Source organism: Capra hircus, chromosome 2 (assembly GCF_001704415.2).
Source record: "Capra hircus breed San Clemente chromosome 2, ASM170441v1, whole genome shotgun sequence".
Taxonomy (NCBI): Eukaryota; Metazoa; Chordata; class Mammalia; order Artiodactyla; family Bovidae; genus Capra; species Capra hircus.
This window is the reverse complement of record NC_030809.1, coordinates 45,737,913-45,763,420: the sequence shown is the minus strand read 5'-3', so window position 1 is coordinate 45,763,420 and position 25,508 is coordinate 45,737,913. Positions and strand designations below refer to the sequence as shown.

The 25,508-nt window shown below is 38.9% G+C and overlaps 1 protein-coding gene across 2 annotated transcripts; it reads right to left on the bottom strand.

The window, feature by feature from the left end:
• Window positions 365–24,316, bottom strand: TMEM237 (transmembrane protein 237). Of its 2 annotated transcripts, none has more exons than XM_005676374.2 (13): window positions 23,435–23,637; window positions 21,944–21,975; window positions 21,336–21,346; window positions 20,363–20,419; window positions 17,325–17,462; window positions 11,385–11,505; window positions 9,613–9,770; window positions 7,235–7,358; window positions 6,760–6,951; window positions 5,375–5,448; window positions 4,624–4,717; window positions 4,080–4,201; window positions 365–2,045 (listed from the first exon to the last, which is right to left on the bottom strand). In XM_005676374.2, the coding sequence occupies exons 1-13, from the start codon at window positions 23,630–23,632 to the stop codon at window positions 1,984–1,986; spliced, it is 1,383 nt and encodes a 460-aa protein (XP_005676431.2). In that variant the 5' UTR covers window positions 23,633–23,637; the 3' UTR covers window positions 365–1,983. The 2 variants fall into 2 exon arrangements, with proteins under 2 accessions (XP_005676431.2, XP_005676430.2); XM_005676373.3 differs by lacking the exon at window positions 23,435–23,637 and adding an exon at window positions 24,186–24,316 and having other exon boundaries at window positions 375–2,045.

The window sequence follows — 25,508 nt, the reverse complement described above, 5'->3', positions numbered from 1 at the left end:
GTCTTTCCAATGAATATTCTGTTGATTTCCTTTAGGATAGACTGGTTTGGCCTGGTGAGAAGACTCACAAGAGTCTTCTCCAGCACTCCAATTCAAAAGCATCAGTTCTTTGGTGCTGAGCCTTCTTTATGGTCCAACTCCCACATCCGTACATGACTACTGAAAAAACCATAGCTTTGACTATATGGACGTTTGCTGGCAAAGCGATGTCTCTGCTTTTTAATAGGCTGTCTTAGTTTGTCATTGCTTTTCTTCCACAGAGCAAGCATCTTTTAATTTTGTGGCTGCAGTCTCCATCTGCATTGATTTTGGAGCCCAAGAAAATAAAATCTGTAAAACTCACATTCATTCAAAAACCTATACACAAATTTTTGTAGTAGTTTTATTCATAAATAAAAGTGGAATCAGCTCAGATGTCCTTTGACAGGTAAATGGTTAAACTTCAATAACTTGCAATGTGACTTTGCAATAAAAAGGAATGAACTATGGCCTTACAACATGGGTGAATCTCCAGGGAATACACTGAGCAGAAAAAAGCTAATCCCAAAAGATTACATATTATATAATTCAACTTATTATTGAAATTATAAGATTTAAGAAATAGAAGACATTAGTAATTGCCAGGGCTTGGGGTTAGGGGTACAGGGAAAGGATGTAGGAAGGATATTGTCTGTTTATAAAAGGGCAACATGAGAGATTCTTACAGCTTTTAGACTTGGTAGATACACAACCATACACAATTGATAAAACTGTATAGAACTTAATATATACATAGAGATACGCATGTAACAGTAGGGGGATTCCCTTTTCAGCCACTCCTGACAGCTGGAGAATACCTTATAGACAAGCAAGATATTCCTAGTATGGCATGTGTATCAAATTTAGACCTATTCTCAGCACCATCCAACTCCATCAACAACTTATCAATCCTCTTCTGTTCCACAACATTCAGTGGGTTGCTAATCAGGGCAGGTTCAGTTTTACTGAGGTGCTCAAGAGACTCTGAGACATCTTTTCCCACAGTAAGCCTTCATGTCTTTGAGCTCTAAGTCTCACATCAGTTGAGGCACCAATAGATACAGCTCTGAAGAGATCTCTTCCATGGCAGGACCCACATGAAGAGTGGGATTTCCGTGAAGGTCAAAGATCTCTCTGACAAAGAACTTGGGAACAGGTATGGTGAATTTCTACTCATACTTCTTGTTGTTTAAAAAAAGAGGCAGGGGAAAAGGTCTGCAGAGGTCAAATGAGTGTTAACTTAATAAGCGCATAGGCCTCTCCTTTACTCTCCCGAACTCTTGGCCAGCTTGGCTTCTCTTTTGCTGTTTCTTAAAGGTCCCTAAATGATTCTGATGTGCAACCAGATATGGGAACTACTGGTATAGATCTTTAAAAAAATAAACTTCTACAATTATATAACTTCTCAAATGAAAGTTACATTTCCTTTTTATTAGCCATCTTTCAAGCTAAATTATATTTTACTTATTACATGATACACAACCACTGAACCAGTTTCAAAAATGACAAAATTCATATTTCAATTTATTCAGTCAGGAAACACGAAAAATAAATAATGAAGGTCCTTTTCCTCCCCTTCTTCTCTATTCTCTAAATTTATGTTTAAACTTGATAGATATTTTGTAACACTAAAGTTATGGCTTTTTTAAAAGCACTGTATTACTGCTTTTAACGATAATGATTATAAATGCAACTAATCTGAAAAAACAGGAAATAAACACTTTCACCTGTTGGTTTCTAGTTCATTATCTTCTTCATCATAAAGATGATAATGCTATAGAAATTAATGTTTGGGTATAAATTGCAGATACAATTTTAACATTTTCCATAATCCTGAGAAATTTTTCAGTATTATATAATCAAAAATCAATTCCAAATACATCTGTACATACATAAAAATACATTTAAAAACAAGAATGGGAAAAATTCTAAATACTAGGTCATTACTCAGAAGGTGAGTTGGCACTATGGAGAGGCTTTGATTCCTTTATCAGGATATTCTTCCACATCCGAAGAGAACATCAACTCTGGGAGAGAAAATGAACAAATCATACTTAAAATGATTTCCCAGCAACTCAGAAAGAATTTTATAACTTACTAATAAACAGTCTTAAAATATTGACATATTATATAATAGAATTATAATTCTTTATGTTATAAAGAATTATTATAAATTCTTTGTATTATATAATTCTTACTGGAGTACAAGTAAGATTTCTTGATAGTGAACTCTGAGTTTTAAAAGATGAGCTATTGACAAATGTACGAGTTTTGCATTTTGAGATGTACGAGTTTTTAATGCATTGTAGACTCCTGAAAAATAAAATATATATAGTAGAGACAATATAATAACTCATACCAGGAAGTCTAAGTCACTTGGAGAATCCAGGATCATTAAATGGCTAAAGAAGTCTAATTCTATAGTGATCATGATAACCTAAAATATAGGACACAGACATAGCGGAGGACCTGGAACTAAGACTAGGTGTGTGCCAGGAAAGTTTAAATATGTGACCCCATTTAATCACCATAAACTCCCTTTAAGTGAGTATTATCTTCCTCATTTTATATTTCCATTTTTTTATCCATATGAAAATGTTATTTGACTCACATAACCCTAAAAGAGAGCAGGATTCTGGAAATATAAGTAACATATACTGTGTGATTAAGACTGAATACTGCATTAGCCAGTTGAATTAGCTTCAATCCCAGTGGAGAATGTTATTAATTGGCATTTTGACATTTAAACTATCACTAAGCATAGTCCCATAATTTACTAAAATACCAAGAAATATTAAAAAAAGAAAACCTTAGGAATTTAGTAAAATAAAGTCCCCTGATATAAACATTAGATGAAAAATAAAATCTTTGAATGATGAAAAACTACAACCAAGTTAATGAAAAACTGTGAACTACCTAAAGCCTAAGAAGATTTTTAAAATATTTTAAATATATCTAAAAGGAATAATTAGTGAATAACACAAGAAAAGATACATTCATGAATGAAAAACACACAAGATTATTACATTTTTTGTCTTGGTTTTCACAAATGGAAATGTTGGAAAGATTCTCAGTTCCAAGATTTCTGAGACACAGGCTGTAATCAGTTGATCAAATTGTGGTTAAATGTCTTGCTTAACAAATCAAGAATAAAAATAATAGCCAAAGTCCAGAAAACAGCAAATAGATTCAAGGATGAAACTGTGGAACATCTACCAGGAAACACAACTTACAATACAAACACTAAGCTGTTCTCAGAGCAATGCTGAAAGACTAGCAGTTTGCAAATGTGATTCTTCTTCAGGTGTTCCAAAAGGGGTCTGAGACTACAGATTAGTAAATCTCACTTTACTCTGGGCACACTAAAGATTGCTAAACACTTCATTAGACAATGAAGGGTTAAGAATTTGTGCCAGGTAGAGGAGGAGGTAAGAGTAAATTCACTTGAATATGTATCTAGCAGAGGCTAACAGATGAAGCATATCATTTATTTCAAATTTATGGGCTTCCCCAGAGGCTCAGCGGTAAAGAATCTGCCTGCAATGCAGGAAGCACTGCAGGAACTGCAGGTTCAATCCCTGGGTCGGGAAGATGCCCTGGAGGAGGAAATGGCAACCCACTCCAGTACTCTTGCTGGGAAAAGCCCATGGACAGAGGAGACTGGAGGGCTATAGTCTATAGGTTCTCAAAGGGTCAGACACGACTTAGCGACTGAGTAGCAAGAGATACTTTGATCAGAAAGAGACTAAGAGAAAGGAAGAGCAAAGACTTTCTATACAATACCTGAAAGGGTCCAAGAAAAGAAATATCTCCAAAATATGTGCAAACCCTCATTAAGTGCTCCAAGACTCCAGCTCTCCTACACACTCCTGTTTTTTGCAGCATTCAGTCTCACCACTTTATTGTTATACTTCTTGGGTTATTTTAAATGCATCTTTGTTATTGAAATGTTATAATACTATAAAGTATAAATGACATAATGCTATATCCATTAAAAGAAGATTTATGAAGTCATTATAGAAGATTTTATGATGTATTTATACTATTTTTTTCTTTAATACCTTCACTAAGATCCATGCCTGGCCTATAAGACAAAAAAAGCCAAGATAACCCAACCAGAATGGCCACCACCAGATTCACCACAATCCATGGCTGAAGAACCTGCTCCTCAATTCCTTCTGCCCTAGAGGTAAAGAAATACTCATCAGAAATGTCTTCATTGTGATCCAAATATCCAGATATATCTATTTTATAAACTTAAAAAAAAATTAGCCATCCTTATCTAGAGGAATAACAAGCATAAAATATAACTTCCCTATGAAATACACTATATATATCATGAGAATTTTAAAACCATAACTTAAAAAGATTTAAAACATTGTTTATAAAACATTTTCATTAAAAATGCAAGAGTATATAACAATAGTTATCCATTAACCAATGGAATAGGAGGCTTTTTTGGCCACAATTTTAGAAACAAAAACAAGGCCCTCATTACTATTTATAGGTGAAAACAAGTAAAGGAGTGAAAAGACAAGAATAGCACCATTCCTCCCACTGTTGCTATTATTACGATCAATTACTAGTGCTACTATGAATTCTTACCAGAGGCTACCGTTAACAGAAGAAGGTGTGTAAAGGTGGATTCTGTCACTTGTCATTTGTTGACTCAGAGATAATATAAGAGCAGTAAAGTACACTGAGAAAAGACAAATGAATTACTAATAATGTATTTTTAACAACCCAGTTTGTTTGGAATTTATAAATAACTTTAAGGTCAAAATAATCTGAGCTTTGGGAAATGATGACATAAAAAATTTTCATTTGGTCAATTTCAATAGGCTGGATAGTCTTACATTATTTTTCAATACAGGTAGAGAAGGGGCTTTAGATACTCACTATTTTATCATTAGACTGACAAGAATCTAGAAGATCATTTAAGAAATTAAATGATTCAAGGTTCTAAAATTAGTTTTATTAATATTCTCATAATTAGAACAAAATTTACTCCAAATTACCAAAAAGGTAAAAAAAAATAGTATTTGTTACTAAAATGCCCTATCAGCCCTATTTGTTTACTGTCAAGTAGAAAACACAAAAGTAATATAGAACAATAAACTTTAAAATGTTAGATAACCTCTACTGAAAAATAATTCTAAACCTCCACTGAAAAATAATTCTAAACCTCCACTGAAAAATAATTCTATCAAAATTATACCTACCATAGCTTAATTACAAATTCCACTGAATATTGATATGAATTGTTTTAGGTAGCAATAATATAAAATCATTTTTAAAATAAAATTACACTTTTTTTCTGATTCAAATTTACACAGTTATCAAATTATTTACTTACAGAAAGATGCTAAAGCTCTTGGATCCAAAGCAAGAAAATTTCGGATTGCTACTGACGTTTTAGCAAAGTCAATCCTAGAAAATACAAAAGCCTCTTGTCACAGTGTAGTTGTAAGCTTCTTACAAAACTGTACAAAACTGTAGTCTCTAGACAACAGTTTCTTTCTTCTCTATTTTAATGCTACCACATTATTATGAAGCTTTAAGTAGCTACAGTTTATACTTAACACACATGAAAAAATCTTATCTACAAAGGCCACATAAAACATTTAACTAAAGACTATTTTAGTTATCATTCCTTTAGCATTAAGAAGAAACAAATGTGATCAGCCATTTTATTAGATTCTACTTCCTTTTATTACTCATACTATTGAGTGATAAGCTGTTGTTTTCTTAGTGGGTTAAATTGTGTCCCTAGAAAAACATATTGAACTTCTAAACCCTGGAACCTGTGAATGTGACCCTCTCTGGAAACAGAATCTTTACTGATGTAGTCAACTTAAGATGAGGCCATTACAAGGGGCCCTAATCCAGGAAGACTAGTGTCTTTACAAGAAGAGACACAGATCCGTGGACACACAAGTAAGACTGCCATCTGATAACGGAGGGAGAGGCTGGAGTAACGCGTCTACAAGCCAAGGGACAGCAAGGACTGCGAGAAACCACTGGAAGCTAAGGGACAGGCAGGAATAGACACTCTCCATGGATCCCTCTAAAATGGAGCCAACCTTGCCAACACCTCGGTTTTAGACTTTCAGATTCCAAAACTGTGAGAGAACACATTCCTGTTGTTTCAAGCCACCCAGTTTGTGGTACTTTTGTTATAGCAGCCCTAGGAAACTGGGATACCCAGAGTCTTGACTATACCTGATTCAGTGCATTGGAAGATACTTGGGTCTTTTTTTAAAATTAAGTTTTTATTTTGTATTGCAGTATAGCCAATTAACAATGTTGTGATGGTTTCAGGTGAATAGAGAAGGGACCCAGCCATACATATACATGTATCCATCCTCCCCTAAACCCCTCTCCCATCCAGGCTGCCACATAACACTGTGCAGAGTCCCATGGTCTATATAATAGGTCCCTTTTGGTTATAGATACAGCAGTGTGTATGTTTGGGACTTTTTGAGTTGATTATATTTGGATGAAATTTTGGATTTAGAGTTGATGCTGAACGGGTTAAGACTCTGGGGTATGTTTTTGCTCACAATAGTCCCATCTCCTCCCCTCAAAAAGAACAGAAACAGAATGGCTCTTTAAAAAGTCAAAATAATATTAATATCCTATAATTCTATTTTGAAAATGTCATAGTTTTTCAGGGACACATTTTGCTCAACACTTCCTTCTGAAGAAAGTTAGAGAAGCCTACGGTCACAACAGTCTTACCTGTCAAAGGCTGAAACTGTACTCAGAGCCAAAAGCAAGTAGAGAAGACTCTGGAATGGATATGCTAATGTCTTGTATTGTTGCAGAAGGTTTGAGAGGTCAGAAAGCTCATCTCCTGCCAGAATATAGATCACAACAATGTTCCACACAGCACAGCCAGCCAGGAAGCCATGGGAGAAGACACCAACCATCCTGAATGGAAAACGGTTTTGTTAACATACACCAAAGACTAAAGCAAAAAGCACATTCTTCGAATCTATTCATGTGTAAGAACAAAGTTCAACATTTCACAAAAGGTAAAAACAAGCTTTTCTTTTCTCTATACTAATAGGCAGATCATTTAACTCTAATTGAATGTTTGAAAAATATATGCACCCACCATTTTAAGTTGTCAATTTTTTAACAGTATTGAACAATCAATACTTAAAAAATTGTGGAACATTTGTCTTTAGAAAAGTCCAACAAAATCAGTCACCGGAAAGCCCGATGCACCGACAGTGCGACATCTCTGGTCGTCCAGGAAGGTTTCATGTCCATTGACACATCAATCTTTTCTGTGGTCTTAATCAACTCTGAACGATCAGCAGCCTGGAATCGCCCTAAGAACACAACACACAATTAAAAACAACTCACAACAGAGAACTCTGAGGATCTTTCTTGTTATTCCACATTTAAGAACCCTCATGTTGAGACTGAAATTTTACTGTTTTCTTGTCTAAAAATTCTCCCTGATTCAGCTCCTACTTCAGAAGTCTCTTTTCTCTCAGTTGCTAAAAACATACAATGTTTTAATCTTGAAGAGAAGTAAATGATGTCCACGTACTTTCTTCTCAACCCGAAACAGATGTTAAAGTAGCAGTCTTGGAAATCAATTTATTTAGTGAAATACAACAATGAACTTGTAATTCAGAATGAAGTCTGTAAACCTTTAACATGATATAGTCTAAAATATTCTAATTTAGAGATTTTTACAAGTATTAAAGTATAAATCCTACTACTATAAAGGTAAGTCAATATTTGAAAACACTTCAAATTTCTCAGGAAAAGATGCCAGCGTATGTAGTATGGCATTCTGTGATGACAGAAAAGAAACGGATTGTTTCATACACTGGTCTTAAGAAGATCCCCATGGAAACCGTCAGTTCAAAGGTCAGAACTCAATACTGTGAGCAGAGCTTTATGCTTCCTCTGCAGACAAGAAGGCTCCTTCTCATTCATCAGTCAATCCACAAATGGACCTCAGGAAACTGGAAAGGTTCCATTATCTTTGGCAAACCTGGCTGTCAGGCACTTTGGAGAAGGGAAGACAGAAGTGGGATACCTAATGTTCCCAAAGAAAAAGCAACTGCTGGGCAAATCACTGGTACATTCCACGGTCAGTTACTTTACTAAGGGAAGTTTCTGTGCTACAGGAAGCAAGAATAAAAATGAGGATTGAGTGATATTGCTTGAAAATCAGTTCAGCTTAGTTCAGTCTCTCAGTCATGTCCGACTCTTTGCAACCCCATGAACCGCAGCATGCCAGGCCTCCCTGTCCATCACCAACTCCCAGAGTCTATCCAAACCCATGTCCATTGTGTTGATGATGCCATCCAACCATCTCATCCTGTTGTCCCCTTCTCCTCCTGCCCTCAATCTCTCCCAGCATCAGGGTCTTTTCAAATGAGTCAGCTCTCCACATCAGGTGGCCAAAGTATTGGAGTTTCAGCTTCAACATCAGGCCCTCCAATGCTTGAAAACAGACTGAAGCAAATTAAATGGCCACATGGTATACTAGTCCTGCTGCTTGCTGCGTGCATGCTCAGTCGTGTCTGACTCTTGGCAACCCCATGGACTGGAGCCTGCCAGCCTCCTCTAACAGCCCTCTACCTAGAAGTCATGAAACTTTGGTTCGAGTCCCAGTTCTGTACTAATCAACTGTGAGACCCTGGGTGAGTCCGTCTCTCTGGGTCACAGGTTTCTCATTGGCCAACAATGCCAAGATCCCTAAAGCGGGCTCTTAAGAAATCAGAATTCTAAAACAATTTACGCAAAATCTAAGTTATAAATTTTAAGGGTTAATCTTTATGTTTTAGATGAGTTCTTTAGGGAGCATGTTCACAGCATATCCATGGGACTAATATATGGTTATGATCATGCTTTCAGTAGGTTTTTCTTAAACACCACAAATGTAGTGTTATAACCAACACTACATACAATGTGCTATATACAATGTCAGAACTATTTTTCTAAAAGAAAATATAGCTATAATGTTGTATTTCTCATTTAATATGGCAATACTATCCTGTATTTTCTCATTTATTTTTAATGACAGAATTTATATCATTACTTGCTCCACCACCAATATCACCATCAATTGCAGAAAACTGGTAAAAGTACAACAGGGAATAAAGAAATGGGTGGGGGGAGAGGGAGGTTTTTTAAGTTACCAATCATCTCATAACCTAGAAACAACCAGCATTAACATTTTAACGTATTTTCTTCTAGTCTTTTGTCCTATGCATTTCTCTATAGTTCAACTCTAACTACAAGCATGTATGTTTACTTTTCATTAGCATCTTAACATGAAGTGAAAAATTCTCCCTAGGCATTATTTTTAGTGGTGCAGAAGACTTCATTGTATAGATATGCCATAAACTATCTGAAATCACTCCCCTTCTGTTTTGCATTTAGGTTTTTTACAGTTTTTTGCTCTCATTAATAACAATATGATGATGAGCTTTATGTATAAATTTTTATCCATATTTTTACTTATTTCCTTAATTCAGATTTCCAGAAGTATAATTACTAGGTCAAAGGATATCCTTATATAATTCTTAAAGGGTTCATGTTCCAAAATAAGGACCTACTTACTGCTTTTTTCCACAAACACTTTGCCTACAGGCTGGCTAATGCCCGTGGGTGCAGTGAATACAGATTGTTGTTCTGGACTACTTTGCTCGTCAGTAATTATGTCTTCATCTTCAACTCCTAGTTCATTGGCATAATGTAATTCTGCTGGCTGGGTTTTCCTGTAATCAAGGAGAATTAAGAAAAATGGATGATTTCTGACCTTTTATAGACCCAAATAAGGAGGTTCTTGCGAGTCTAATGGAAAGAACCCTGGATTTGGAGTCAGAAAATTTAGTTTTTACTCAAATGGATCAGTTATTAACTGTTACGTACAGCAAGTCACTTACCTTTCTGTGGGCCTCAGTTTTCTCATCTGGAAAATGAAGTAACTGAACTAGATTTGAAAGGTTCTTTATAGACTTAAAATTATATGATTCTATATAGATACTGATCACTATGTGTAGGGTCATTTCCAAATATGAACAATAGCGTTATATAACTTCCAGTATGCTTCTTTAAAGTATACCATTCTATTTTACCTGGGACTTAATTTCCTATGAAATAAACATTTTATGTATTGTTAGAATAATCATAATTTGAATTCTATTAATACAAGAAAATAAATAATAGCCTACCTTATTATATCACCTTTAATTCTTAATATCGATTGGAAGAAGCACAAGCTGGAGTCAAGATTGCCAGGAGAAATATCAATAACCTCAGATATGCAGATGACACCACCCTTATGGCAGAAAGTGAAGAGGAACTAAAAAGCCTCTTGATAAAAGTGAAAGAGGAGAGTGAAAAAGTTGGCTTAAAGCTCAACATTCAGAAAACGAAGATCATAGCATCTGGTCCCATCACTTCATGGGAAATAGACGGGGAAACAGTAGAAACAATGTCAGACTTTATTTTGGGGGGCTCCAAAATCACTGCAGATGGTGACTGCAGCCATGAAATTAAAAGATGCTTACTCCTTGGAAGAAAAGTTATGACCAACCTAGATAGTATATTTAAAAGCAGAGACATTACTTTGCCGACTAAGGTCCATCTAGTCAAGGCTATGGTTTTTCCTGTGGTCATGTATGGATGTGAGAGTTGGACTGTGAAGAAGGCTGAGCACCGAAGAATTGATGCTTTTGAACTGTGGTGTTGCAGAAGACTCTTGAGAGTCCCTTGGACTGCAAGGAGATCCAACCAGTCCATTCTGAAGGAGATCAACCCTGGGATTTCTTTGGAAGGAATGATACTAAAGCTGAAGCTCCAGTACTTTGGACACCTCATGTGAAGAGTTGACTCATTGGAAAAGACTCTGATGCTGGAAGGGATTGAGGGCAGGAGGAGAAGGGGATGACAGAGGATGAGACGGCTGGATGGCATCACGGACTTGATGGATGTGAGTCTGAGTGGACTCTGGGAGATGGTGATGGACAGGGAGGCCTGGCGTGCTGCGATTCATGGGGTTGCAAAGAGTCGGACACGACTGAGCGACTGAACTGAACTGATGTAATACTTTTACTACTTATATAAAATCTTCTATTTGTGTTCCTCTTCTTTAGATTCAGCTCCTAAAATATTTTATTTATTTAAATATAATATTTTACTTTTCTCAGTGGGCTTACTCTTTTCAAAGTTATCCTTAGATTAGTTTAACTAATACATTTGTAATACTACTTATCCTAGAGATACACAACTACAAGTATTTAATAAGACTTAGAAGCTGCTGTTTGGGAGCTCCAAATTAAGCATCAGGGTGTCTCTGCAGAAATTTAGAAGGACAAATAAATCCTTACTTCGTCTTCCTTCGAGGTTTCTGAATAACTGGCTCCTCATCTGGCTCCACATTGATACCGTTTTCATTTGGTAATAAAGATGGACTAGCTGTCTTCTTCTGGGTAAAGGCAGTCTCCAATTCTGAAAATAAAGCAGATTAAGTTTTTAAATAATTATGATGCAAAAAAGAAAAGTAGCATGTAAGACTTCTGTAAGACAAAAGAACTTTAAGAATTCTAATTGGCCCCCAATTTTTTTCACCATCTTATTAATCTTTAAAATTTTACACCTCTAAACACTCAACAGACAATTTGAAATCATGATGCCAAACAACATGAAAAAAGAAAAATCAAGTCATCCAACATCGAGGGTGTGTCAGAACTCCAAGATTACCTCCAAGTTCTATGATTCACTCAACGGACTCACAAGTCATTTACACTCACAGTTATAGTTTATTACAGGAAAAAGACACAAAACAAAATCAGAACAAGGAAAAGGCTCATGGAACAAAGTCCCAAAGAAACCAAGTCCAAGTTTCCAAGAGTCCTCTATCAATGAAGTCACACAGGATGTGCTAATTCTTCCAGCAACAAGTTGTAACGACATATATGTTCCTTTCTCTTCCAGGGAAGCTCATCAGTCACTTAGCAGCCAGGAATTTTACTGGAGAGTGATCACAGAGGCACCTCGTGCCAAACACATACCAAAATTCTAGACTCCCAGAAGAAAAGCAGGTGCTCAGCATAAATCTCACTGTGTGCATAGTGCACAGTGAGCCACCCTGACAGTTTATAGAGAAAGCTTTGTATCAGTGTAGACAACTGTTGCATAGGAAGCTGGAATGTCAGGTCCATGAATCAAGGAAAATTAGAAGTGGTCAAACAGGAGACAGCAAGAGTGAACATTGACATTTTAGGAATCGTGATCTAAAATGGACTGGAATGGGTGAATTTAACTCAGATGACCATTATATTTACTACCGTGGGCAAAAATCCCTTAAAAGAAATGGAATAGCCCTCACAGTCAACAAGAGAGTCCAAAATGCAGTACTTGGATGCAATCTGAAAAATGACAGAATGATCTCTGTTCATTTCCAAGGCAAATCATTCAATATCACAGTAATTCAAGTCTATGCCCCAATCAGTAACGCTGAAGAAGCTGAAGTTGAATGGTTCTATGAAGATCTACAAGACCTTTTAGAACTAACACCCAGAAGAGATGTCCTCTTCATTATAGGGGACTGAAATTCAAAAGTAGGAAGTCAAGAAACATCTGGAGTAACAGGCAAATTTGGCCTTGGAGTACAAAATGAAGCAGGTCAAAGGCTAACAGAGTTTTGCCAAGAGAACACACTGGTCATAGCCAACACCCTCTTCCAACTACACAGGAGAAGACTCTACACATGGACATGACCAGATGGTCAATACCGAAATCAGACTGATTATATTCTTTGCAGCCAAAGATGGAGAAGCTCTATACAGTCAGCACACACAAGACAGGGAGCTAACTGTGGCTCAGATCATGATCTCCCCATTGCCAAATTCAGACTTAAATTAAAGAAAGTAGGGAAAACAACTAGACCATTCAGGTATGACCTAAATCAAATCCCTTACGATTACACAGTGGAAGTGAAAAATAGATTCAAGGAAATAGATCTGATAGACAAAGTGCCTAAAGAACTACGTGCCATTGTATAGGGGGCATTGATCAACACGATCCCCAAGAAAAAGAAATGCACAAAGGCAAAATGGTTGTCTGAGGAGGGCTTACAAATAGCTGAGAAAAGAAGAGAAGCTAAAGGCAAACGAGAAAAAGATATAAGCATCTGAATGCAGAGTTCCAAAAAATGGCAAGGAGAGATAAGAAAGCCTTCCTCAGTTATCAACGTAAAGAATAGAGGAAAACAATAGAATGGGAAAGACTAGAGATCTCATCAAGAAAATTAAGACATACCAAAGGAACATTTCATGCAACGATGGGCACAATAAAGGACAGAAATAGTATGGACCTAACAGAAACAGAAGACATTAAGAGGTGGCAAGAATACACAGAAGAACTATACAAAAAAGATCTTTATGATCCAGATAACCATGATGGTGTGATCACTCACCTAGAGCCCAACATCCTGGAATGTGAAGTCAAGTAGGCCTTAGGAAGCATCACAATGAACAAAGCTAGCAGGTGATGGAATGCCAGTTGAGCCATTTCAAATCCTGAAAGATGATGCTATGAAAGGGCTGCACTCAATATGCCAGCAAATTTGGAAAACTCAGCAGTGGCCACAGGACTGGAAAACGTTACTTTTCATTCAAATCCCAAAGAAAGGCAAGCCAAACAATGTTAAAACCACCGCACAATTGCACTCATCTCACATGCTAGTAAAGTAATGCTCAAAATTCTCCAAGCCAGGCTTCAACAGTACGTGAACCATGAACTTCCAGATGTTCAAACTGGATTTAGAAAGGCAGTGGAACCAAAGATCAAATTGCCAACATCCACTGGATCATCAAAAAAGCAAGAGAGCCAAAGCCTTTGACTGTGTGGATCACAACGAAGTATGGAAAATTCTTAAAGAGAAGGGAATACCAGACCACCTGACCTGCCTCTTGAGAAATATGTATGCAGGTCAGGAAGCAACAGTTAGAACTGGACATGGAACAACAGACTGGTTCCAAATTGAGCAAGGAGTATGTCAAGTCTGCATACTGTCACCCTCCTTATTTAACTTATACGCAGAGCACATCATGAGAAATGCCAGGCTAGATGAAGCACAAGCTGGAATCAAGATTGCTGGGAGAAATATCAATAACCTCACATATGCAGATGACACCACGCTTATGGCAGAAAGTGAAGAAGACCTAAAGAGCCTCTTGATTTAAGTAAAAGAGGAGAGTGAAAAGGTTGGCTTAAAGCTCAACATTCAGAAAACTAAGATCATGGCATCCGGTCCCATCACTTCATGGGAAAAGGGGAAATAATGGAAACAGTGACAGACTTTATTTTTGGGGGGCTCCAAAATCACTGCAGATGGTGACTGCAGCCATGAAATTAAAAAACGCTTGCTCCATGGGAGAAAAGTTATGACCAACCTAGACAGCATATTAAAAAGCAGAGACTTTACCTTGCCAGCAAAAGTCCGTCTAGTCAAAGCTGTGGTTTTTCCAGTAGTCATGTATGGATGTGAGAATTGAACTATAAAAAAAGCTGAATGCCAAAGAATTGATGCTTTTGAACTGTGGTGTTGGAGAAGACTCTTGAGAGTCACTTGGACTGAAAGGAGATCCAACCAGTCCATCTTAAAGGAAATCAGTCCTGAATATTCATTGGAAGGACTGATGCTGAAGCTGAAACTCCAATACTTTGGCCACCTGATGTGAAGAACTGACTCATTTGAAAAGACCCTGATGCTGGGAAAGACTGAAGGCCCTGATGCTGGAGGAGAAGGGGATGACAGAAGATGAGATGGTTGGATGGCATCACTGACTTGATGGACATGAGTCTGAGTAAGCTCTGGGAGTTGGAGATGGACATGGAAGCCTGGCGTGCTGCAGTCTATCAGGTTTCAAAGAGTCGGACACAACTGAGCAACTGAACTGAACTGAACTGAACTGAGAAAACTGTTTACCTGCCAAGTTCCCAGATTCTAGTCAAGCGGCCCTAGAGCAAGTAGGCCTGTCCAGTCCTGCAAGTTAACTCTTTTCTAAACACAAAGCATTAAATTCAGGCAAGTCAATGGAGCCTTCTAACCCATTAGCAACCCTTCCTATCTGGAAATACAGGAAATGGCTCCCTGGAATGCCCACAAAGACCCTAGAAATCTATTTTTAAAAGCACTTATAGCCTGGGCTGGAAATAGAAGCAGTACAGCCAACCACAGATGTGCTGGACTAAACAAAAATGACATGTATACGGTCATGTAAGAATTGAATCGCCAGTCCATGTCTGACGTAGGGTGCAGCATGCTTGGGGCTGGTGCATGGGGATGACCCAGAGAGATGTTGTGGGGAGGGAGGTGGGAGGGGGGTTCATGTTTGGGAACGCATGTAAGAATTAAAGATTTTAATTTTTTAAAAATAAAAAAATAAAATAAAATAAAAGAAAAATAAACAAAAATGAAACAAATGTAGGAAGCTAGGCCTGTAGTGGCAGGTGCATTCTAGAATGGCAGTAAAGGTACTCTTTGGCCCAGGACTTAGTTGGGATCTTAATTTTCTAAAAACTATCACTTTTATAAATAAATTTTCTCCTAAATTATAAAACTAGGTATTTTGGTATCCATCTTGATTTTCAACTTTGTACCCTAACTGAATTACTGAGAGAGTAGTTTTAATTCAACTATTCTTGAATTAAAGGAAATAAACTGTTGGTAAAACTGTCTGAGGATCAATTCTGTCTCTTTTCCCCTCTTCTGCCCTCTGCTTCTCCTCTTACTGCTCCCCGGCACTGTCGTATCCCACTTCGACTTGCCTCTCAAAACTGTGTTCCATTCTCCTGACTTTTCTAGTTCCTGCTCTCTACTCCTGTAATCTCTTCATCTAATAAGAATCTATTGTTTTCTAAGAAAACAAATAGTCTTGGGAACTATTTTGTAATAAACCATTAATTGGGGCTAATGTTAATGGGAGAAAGCTAATCTTACAATATTTGGTCTTTTCTTTTTTTACTCTAATAAAATCTATTGTCATTTTCTAATTATTATAAAAGTTACACATAGAATATATGAAAATTTAGTAAACATAAAGAAAGAAAATTTTTTAAAATCATCCCTAATTCTGCCTTCTAAAAATCCTACCACTGTTGACACTTTGCTATATCCTTCCATTCTTTTTACTGTATGTGTGTGTATGTACATATATTCTGGATTGAATTGTGTCTCCTGAAAAAGATATATGCAAGTCCTAATCCCCAATAGCTGTGAATGAGACTTTAGAAATAGGGTCTTTGCAGATGTGATCACGTTAATATGAGGTCATGCTGGATGAGGATGGGCCCTAAATTCAATGGCTGGTGTCCTTATAAGAAAGGCCAAATTTGGACACAGAAACACAGGGAAAAAAGTGAAGATGGGGACACAGAATGGAGTTATGCTGTTACAAGCCAAAGAATGCCAAGAACTATAAACAACCACCAGAATCTGGAAGAGGCTAGGGTGGATTCTTTCCTACAAACTTTAGAGGAAACATGGCCCTGTGGACACCTTGATTTTGGACTTCTAGCCTCCAGAATTGTCAAGAGACACTGTCCATCGGAAGGCACGCTGAGATCTAAACTTTCTATTTTGCTTCTGAAATTGCATCCCTTCTCTCATAATCTGTACATATATTCCCTCATAGCTCAGTTGGTGGCAGCTTCCCTGGTGGCTCAGAGGGTAAAAGCACCTGCCTGCAATGTGGGAGACCCAGGTTCGATCCCTGGGTCAGAAAGATCCCCTGGAGAAGGAAATGGCAACCCACTCCAGTACTCTTGCCTGGTAAATCCCATGGACAGAGAAGCCTGATAGGCTATAGTCCAAGGGGTCGCAGAGTCGGACACAACTGAGTGACTTCACTTTCACTTTTTTTTTTCACTTTCACTTTTCAGCACAGTTGGTAAAGAATCTGCCTGCAATGCAGAAGACCCCAGTTCAATACCTGGGTTGGGAAGATCCCCTGGAGAAGGGATAGGCTACCCACTCTAGTATTTGCCCTGGAGAATTCCATGGACTGTATAGTCCATGGGGTCACAAGGAGTCAGACACCACTAAGCAACTTTCACTTCACTTTACTTCATGATCAAAAGAGATCCTCTAAAATATTCCTGACTTAACCCTCTGGAGTTACCCTAGCAATAAAAATTTTAAGCAAAAAAAAAAACAAAAAAAAAAAAACTGGATATGAGTGGGAAAAAATAGAAACAGGTTTTTAACCATATCCCTCAAACCACAACTGTTGTCACAACCTAAGCTTGGTTTCTTTACATACCAAGAGGTAGCCTTGCTTTCTTCTGCCTCCGTTGAACAGGAGCTTCTTGATGTTCTATGGAGTCTTTGGTTGGTGGCTCGCTGCCCTCAGGTGGCCTGTCAACAGCAGTCTGAACAAGACCTTCCGAAGAAGTACTAGCTACAGAGAAACAGATATGAGGGGATATGAGGATAACTTGAACAGAGACTGCTAACTCTCAAAAATATGGGGAAAGGGTAACTGGAACGTTTCCTATCTAATATCCTCTTCTCTCACAAAACTAATTGTGCCCCAAGTCTTGATCTCCTCCCCCCTTACCTGTAACTTTGGGCTTCAAGTTGAAAAAACAAAGAAATGAGGGAGCAAGGAAGACTGAGGAAGAAAGAAACCTGGGACTAGAAAGAAGAACAAAAGACAGGGAGGAGGAAAACCGCTTCTGACTGTCAAAAAAGTGAAAACATTACAGAAACCATGACCACAGGGCACTCTCTTACGCCTTGAGGATTACCAGCCTCTAAATATCAAGTTGAGTCCTTCATTTATAAATTAACACATGATAAAGTCATCATGGATAGCTGGAGTTAACAGAGAACTTATAAATCTCTCCCCTCATTAAATCTTTGAACAGATTTTGACTCATTTTGGCAGATCTGAATTCTGCTTCATACATTCCCTTGCCAGTTTCTTCACAAAAGAATACAAATGAGTGAACAAATGAATAGACGTATTAGTATATTAGTATTATCAATAGTTTTTAGCGAAATGGAAACACTAAAGCTACTTTTTGTCCACTAGGTTAACAAAAAAAAATTTTTTTAAGTTGATATTTTCCAGCGTTCTCAAGGACTTAGCAAATGTGACATTCAAACTCTATTGCTGGTATTAAGATAACTAAAGCTCTGTTAAAGGCAATTTAGTAGAAACATATTAATAATGCACAGGTCCTTTCATCAGTTTCACTGCTAGCAATCCATCTTAGAGAAATATCTCTTCTTCCCCATCATCCACTGTTTTATGTAGAAGAACTGCAAATTGTTGGAGTGAAAAATTTCAAATAACCTAATTGAACAACAACTTTAATAAAAGCCAGCAATATATCCCTTTTGTCGAGAGCACTGATTTTTTCTTTTTTACAAGAAAAATAGTTGGTAGCTGGGATAGAGCTGTACCTCTGTTCCCACAATTCAGTCTTTATTACATTCTTCACCAGTGACCTTTTTAAGTCCATAGGTAAGACATGTCTGTACTTAATTGTGAGTACACTTTTAGAGCCTAGCATTTCAGCGAGTATCTTTGTGAATCTAAGTCTCTCTGCCTCTCTTTTCTTTTTGTTCCATGTCTATATGTCTTTCTGTACACATCCATCTCCATTTTTCTCTTTTCTTACACTCACCATGTATTACTCCATTGATTAGGCAATGATAAGCTAATATAAGTTTCCGACCAGGCATAAGGTAGGACCAGCTATGAGCTTTAGGACGTTCATCCAGCAGTGGTGGACAGGACAAAGTAGGGTGAAAGGAAGCTATAGGTACACAGCAATGTTGGAGGCAACCCCAATACTTCAGGTGAGAGGAAGAAAGGTGCTAGACTAACCATAGTTGTGGCAGTGGAAATGACAGCAGGAAAAATACATTAAATCTACTATATAAAAAGCAAGCTTGAGCTCCCCTGGTGGTCTAGTGGTTAAGAACCTACCTTGCAATGCAGGGAACATGGGTTCAATCCCTGGTCCAGAAAGACCCTACATGCTGTGGACCACAGCCCATGGACCACAACTACTGAGCCGGTGCTCTAGAGCCCACAAGCCGCAATTACTGAGCCCATGTGCTGCAATTACTGAAGCCTATGCACCTAAAGCCTGTGCTCCAAGACAAGAGAAGCCACTGCAATGAGAAGCCCACGCACCGCAATGAAGAGTAGTCCCTGCTCACGGCAATGAGAGACAGTCCATGCACAGCAACAAAAGCCCAGCAGAGCCAACAATAACTAAATAAATAAAAAGGAAGAAAGAAGCAGCAGCAGGTTTGTGAGAGGCAGAAAGTAGAGTGAAAATGACAAAATTCAAAGGGGTCTCTGAGGTTTCTAGCCCTAGTCCCTGGGAGAGCAGGGGGTCCATGAACAAACCTTGTAAGTTATAAAGTAAAGTAAGTAAGAAGTAAAACTTGGACTTCCCCAGTGGCTCAGTGGTAAAGAATCTGCCCGCCAATGCAGGGGACACAGGTTTGATCCCTGCTCCAGAAGATTTCACATGCTGTGGGGCAGTTAAGCCCAGGCACCACACCTACTGAGTCTGTGTGCTCTAGAGCCCGTGCTCCACCAGAGAAGCCACAGCAGTGAGAAGCCTACACACTACACCTGGAAAGTAGCCCCTATTTGCCACAACTCAAGAAAGTCCACATGGAGTAACAAGGACCCAGCAGAGTCAAAAACAGAGATCCCATATGCCACAACTAAGACCCAGTGCAGTCAAATTAATTAATAAAATTAAAAAAAAAAAGAAGTAAAACTTACTGTTGGAAGTAATAATAAATACTGAACATGCTGAGTTCAAGTTACCGGCAGAACATCCAAGATTATCAGTGAATAAGACAAAAAAAAGTTCATTTGCTCATTATGGGAGTTTTAGTACCTGGAGGATATGGCCCTGACTTCGGACTCATATTTTAATGTAGATTCTCTGACTGGAATGAGGGATACAAGAACCTTGTGTCTCTAAATCCAGTATCCTGTTCAAGGGTCTGGAACTGATCACAGCTTAAGACAACTTACGTTATCTGGGGATAAAAGACCTCAAAGAGTCCAAGAAAGTTATGGAAGTTAAGGTTTGGGGCAGCACTACCCTTTATTCCACAAATGTTTCTACTCTTCAGCCTGCCCATTGCCTTATCCCTCATTACCATCAGAATCCCACTGCTTCAGAATGAACTTGATCCTATCTTTAACGCAGCAGTGACTTAGGACTATTAGGGCCTTGCCTCTTCCTGATCTGTGATGTTTATCATGTCCGAGGTCCTGGAAAAACTCGTGATCCCACACAACAAAGAACAACTTCTTACCAAGCGGGGTTTTCGTTCTGGGCTTCTTTTTCTTAGGACGACTAAGTGGAATATCATCTATAAAAGAGAAAGAACACCAGAAAAGGCTGCCTAAAAGCCAATGCAAGGAAGAGTGAAAAGGGAACTTTTAGTGGGGAAGACCTTTCCCTTCTCTTCCCTGGGTCCAGTCAACTTCTATACATCAGGGGAAGAAGGTGAGAAATTGACAAAGTTAAAGGAAGCCCATAGTGTAATACAAGTAGCTCACGGCTGGTCGGTAAAGTTATAAACTGTGACGGAAAGTGGGCTCATCAAATATTCATCTGATCCCCTACATTTCCCAGCCCCTTTGCACTGGGCCCTATGACTGGTCCTGACCAAGAGGCTGTGAGCAGAAGTGTTCTGTGCCATTTGGGGGCCAAGACATTAAAAGAGCCAGTGAGTAACCCTCCAGCTTCCCCACCTCTTGCTGTGGCAACTGAGGGGGCCTCACGTTAAGATGGCAGAACTGCAGCATGGAAGTAGCTGAGATCATTGCATCATTAGTGAAGAGGGAGAGGAAGGTAACTGTCCTGGATTGTTCCTACGATGGACTTTGCATTAACCAGAAAAACCCCTTATGATATTAAGTACTGAGATTTGGGGGTTAGCGTGACATAACCCACTCTATCCTGATGAAATGAGACAAAAGAAGACGTAGTCCCTATCACAGAACTATATGCAAGACAACAGTTATATTCTAGGTGACTCCATTCAAGGATGAACGCTTTTTAACTTCTAAGGTCAAATATCAACCATATAACTAGTGTCACACAGTATCAGCCATCCTTTAAAAATGGCAGTCATAGGAGATTAATATGATAAAAAAAATTGTGACATTATAAAGTATACTATTTAGATTTAAGTTTAAGGGAAAATTAAGGGGGAAAAAACTAACTTTCAAACATCAAATGCTGTATTTAGAAAATTTTACATTAACAGAAAACTAACTCACCTTGAATAGCACTTTACATGACACCAACAAATTTAATCAGGACAGAGACAAAAAGAGAAACTCTTTTAATTAGAAATCTATTAAACTGTCAGACTGTAAATTGACTTATATCATTACAAATTTAAAATAAAATTAGCTTTCACAGAAAATCAGCTAGTTTACAAATGAGCTTATTATTTATAAGTAATAAGCTGTTTAATAAGACTAACAAAATAACCCCAATATTTTCTGAACCTACATATACATACTCCCTGTCTATTAATAAAGTGGATTAAACAGATTAAGAACTCTTATGTTGCCACTGATTAAAATCAGCTTAAACTCTGAGGAAACTATTCTCGCAAACAAAAGAGGATCAGAATTCTGATCAACAAGTCATTAAAACATTCAGAACAGACCCAGGATAATAATATGTGGACATTCAGTCTTTGAAACAGAATGTTTAATTACAACTGTTATCTTAATGATTCAAGGATTTTTCATCTTTAAACTTGAGGAAGTCTTTTCTGAATTATTATAATTGTGCAATGGTACGAGTCAAATTTTTTCACTTTATTCATTTTGCATTTTTTAAACTAGATAATAAAATTACTGTAAATTATTTTTACCTTGGCACAGGTGGAAGGGCTCGTGGAGGACGCTATGGGAAAAAGACAGAAAACTGCTTGTAAGTAAAGGCCTAGGAGCATCTTTACTTCATGTATTTCAAATTTTTGATAAACCTGTTCATCAAATGAAACCCAAGAGATACAGATGAGAATCAGATGGGCAATTTTAATTTTTTCTATCACTTCTAAATTTCACATAAAATTCCTTCCTTCCTATATTCCTATCTTCAGGCCAGGCACTGCACTAAGCGTTAGGGATACATTCATTAATAAACAGAACCGAGAGATCCTTGCTTTATGCAAAGTACATCCTAATGGTTAAATATTAGAAGATAACATTAAGCATATATATTTATATATATATGAATGAAGAATGCTGCTTTAGTTAGGAAAAGTCTCTCTGAGGTATTTGAACTGAGGCCTGAATAAGAAAGGAGCCAAAGGGGAGCAAATACAAAATCTTTTACTGGAGATTGGACTTGGAGAGTTTCAGGTAAAAGAAGGCCAATAAAGGTAAAGCAGGGTTATCAAGGCATGGGCAAATTAATTAGGAAGACCAACAGAAAGAACTTAGATTTTGCTTTAATTCAATGGGAAGCCAATGGAGGTTTTAAATCACAGAGTAAAATACTAACATTTATATAGTAACGTTTTTAAAATGTTACTAACAGGATGAGATGGCTGGATGGCATCACAGACTCGATGGACCTGAGTCTGGGTGAACTCCGGGAGATGGTGATGGATAGGGAGGCCTGGCGTGCTGCGATTCATGGGGTCGCAAACAGTCGGACACGACTGAGCGACTGAACTGAACTGAACTGAACTGAACACAACATAGTAACCTTTTAAAAAGTATACTCTGAATACAATGTGAAACACTCAATTTAGGGCAGAAAGAAAAAAATTCTAAATGTACTATAAATTTCCTACTTTACATGAACAAGAAAAGTGTTCAGAACATTAATTGGCTATAGGCCAATACAAAATAACACGTTTTTTAAGAAGTGCTTGTAGGTCACAGAAATTACAGTTAAGCAGCACTCTGGAATCTTTCAAAATAAAACACGAACAAATATGTCTAGTAATCAGTTTAATATTCCAAGTATCTCAAGCTGCTAGCAGAAGACATTGATTTTGAAGGGTTAAATTTTAAACAACTCATTGCTTGTTCCACAACTGTCCCATTTAGCTATCCATTCGTTCAAAAAGTGTGTTAATAAAAACGCTGCAAGACTAAGACATCGCCGGCTGTCTTAGCACTATCCAGTACCCAAAACTGAACTGGCAAAGGATAGGTACTGTTCCATCAGTCTACAAACAGTATTGTTCTAAAGATGCTATGGACCGTGTTCTAACCAAAGATATAGTTCAGACGACAACTCATTTCAAAAGTCCCGCAAAAATGACGTGTCGTTCATCCAAAACTCAACCTCTACGTTCCTCAAAAGTAGAACGGCTCAACTGAACTGAAAGTAACTAAGGCTCGCTTACCACCTGCTTCTTCCCCATTGCGTCTAAAGCTGGGCTCTCCGGCGGCCGCCGGCTCCCGGGCGCGGGTAACACACCCCTCCGGGGTTCACACCCGCCTAGTGGACCGCGCGCGCAGGCGCAATGCGTCATCAAGCTGCGCCGCACAGGCCGTTCTGACCCCCAGCCTCCACGCAGCAGGGTGGGAGTGAGTGGGGGCATGGAGACCCTGTGTGGCTTTTCCGGGCTACTCTTGCGGGAAAGTGGGCGTTGGAGTCGGAGCCCCGGGAGAGGAGACTCCAGCGGATGCGGAGTAGCAATCACGATTTTTCCCGTGGTTTCCCAAGTGGTTGCAGTGATTTGTTCGAGAGAAGTGAGAGAAGACCAGGATTAAAAATCCCTGCTGGCAAACAAATCTCTTTCCTGAGCAGCTAAAATGCTCTCTAGGAGTCGATAAAAAAGGCCTCGCTGGCAGCCCCAGTACCCGCAGGGGCGGGGTCGGAGTGAGTTAGGCGTCGTCATGGCAACACCCTCACTCAGCCCCCCCGGAAACTTCACGCCTGGCTCTCCGCCCGGCTTTTGGAGTTCGGGTCCGGCCCTGGGAAGAACTTCTAGGCCCTGCTCCCAAACCCTATCCTGTGAGCGTCGAAGGGGCGGATGCGCGAGCTTCCAGACTGGGGTTCGCCCCTTCTTGTCCCCAGCAGATCGGTGTCGGTCCTGCCCCAGAGGTAGCGGCCGCGTTAAAGCAGCGGCCGACACGCCCCTCACCGCTCACCCGATGGTCCTCTTCCACCCCGAGCCTGGAGTCGGCCCTCATGGCGCTGTGCCCGCCTGGGCTCCCTCGACGCAACTGCTGCCGGCGGGAGCCTGGTTCCCCGCAACGCTGCAGCCTTCGGGACCAGCGGGAGGCGGTGGCTCTGCAGTGCCGGACTAGGCCGCCGCCCCCGGGCCACGTCTCCGCCCGCCTCCGCTTTGGCAGCCTTCGCGTTCCGAGGCTTCGGGGTTGAGACGCAAGCGTTTAGCCACCAGACTTAATGTTTAGGTTCGGGTATGAGTGAGTGTGTGTTGAAACAGGCAATTCTCAGATTTTCTCCAGTTGCTTACCCTCCATCCAAAGACGCACGACATACAATCTGGGCTCACATAAGTGTTAAAAAAAAATGACAGTTTTCTTGTTTTGTTTGGTTGGGTTTCTGAGAAAAATAATGCTTGGTCACTTTAAATAAAAAACTACAGATATCTTGAAGCATACACTCAATTTGCTCAATGGTTAAGGAAGAGCAGATGGATGGCACGGATATGGGAAAAGTTAGGGAATGATCCAGTAGTCCTGTATGGATGTGAGAGCTGGACCATAAAAGAAGGCTGAGCACCAAAGAATTGATGGTTTTGAACTGTGATGTTGGAGAAGACTCTTGAGAGTCACTTGGGCTTCAAGGAGCTCAAACCAGTCAGTCCTAAAGTAAATCAATTCATTGGAAGGACTGATGCTGAAGTGGAAGCTCCAATACTTTGGCCACCTGATGACAAGGGCAGACTCATTGGGAAAGACTGAAGGCAGGAGAAGGGGGCCACAGAGGATGTAATGGTTGGATGGCATCACCGGCTCAGTGGACGAGTTTGAGGAAATTCCAGGAGATAGTGAAGGACAGGGGAACCTGGCTGTCCGTGGGGTCCACATGACTGAGTGACTGAACAACAAGGGAGTGATCCAGAGGGTGAACATATATAAAGGCAGGAAGAGCGACTGGAAGTCTCGAGTTCTTGGAATAACATCCTTATCCCCTTGTTTCTCAGACGTTGGTGTTTAGCACTAAAATTCATTGCTCTTTCCTAATTTAGGCATAAATGTAGATACTGGCTTTTGGGGAAATTAATGATTGCTACAGCCCTGATCAAAAGAATAATTTTTCCTTGTAGCTTAATGTGTAAAATGAGAACAGTGCTGTTTCAGTAAGTTCTGATGTTAGAGGTGATTTGTATATTAATCCTTCCTTCTTGCAGTTAAACTGTGTACTTTTTGAAAAATCCATGGTTATAAAACAAGTTTCACAAAGTAAAATACAGTTTCTGAAATTAAATACAATGTATTTTATTT

Excerpts from the sequence above, each read along its gene's own strand:
- TMEM237 (XM_005676374.2), bottom strand. The coding sequence starts at position 23,632 with ATGCCCCCACTCACTCCCACCCTGCTGCGTGGAGGCTGGGGGTCAGAA. Across the intron at positions 7,359-9,612 it reads AGTGTTTGTGGAAAAAAGCA|GGCGATTCCAGGCTGCTGAT; the intron begins GTAAGTAGGTCC and ends TTGTGTTCTTAG. Across the intron at positions 2,046-4,079 it reads AGGCATGGATCTTAGTGAAG|AGTTGATGTTCTCTTCGGAT; the intron begins GTATTAAAGAAA and ends TTTCTCTCCCAG.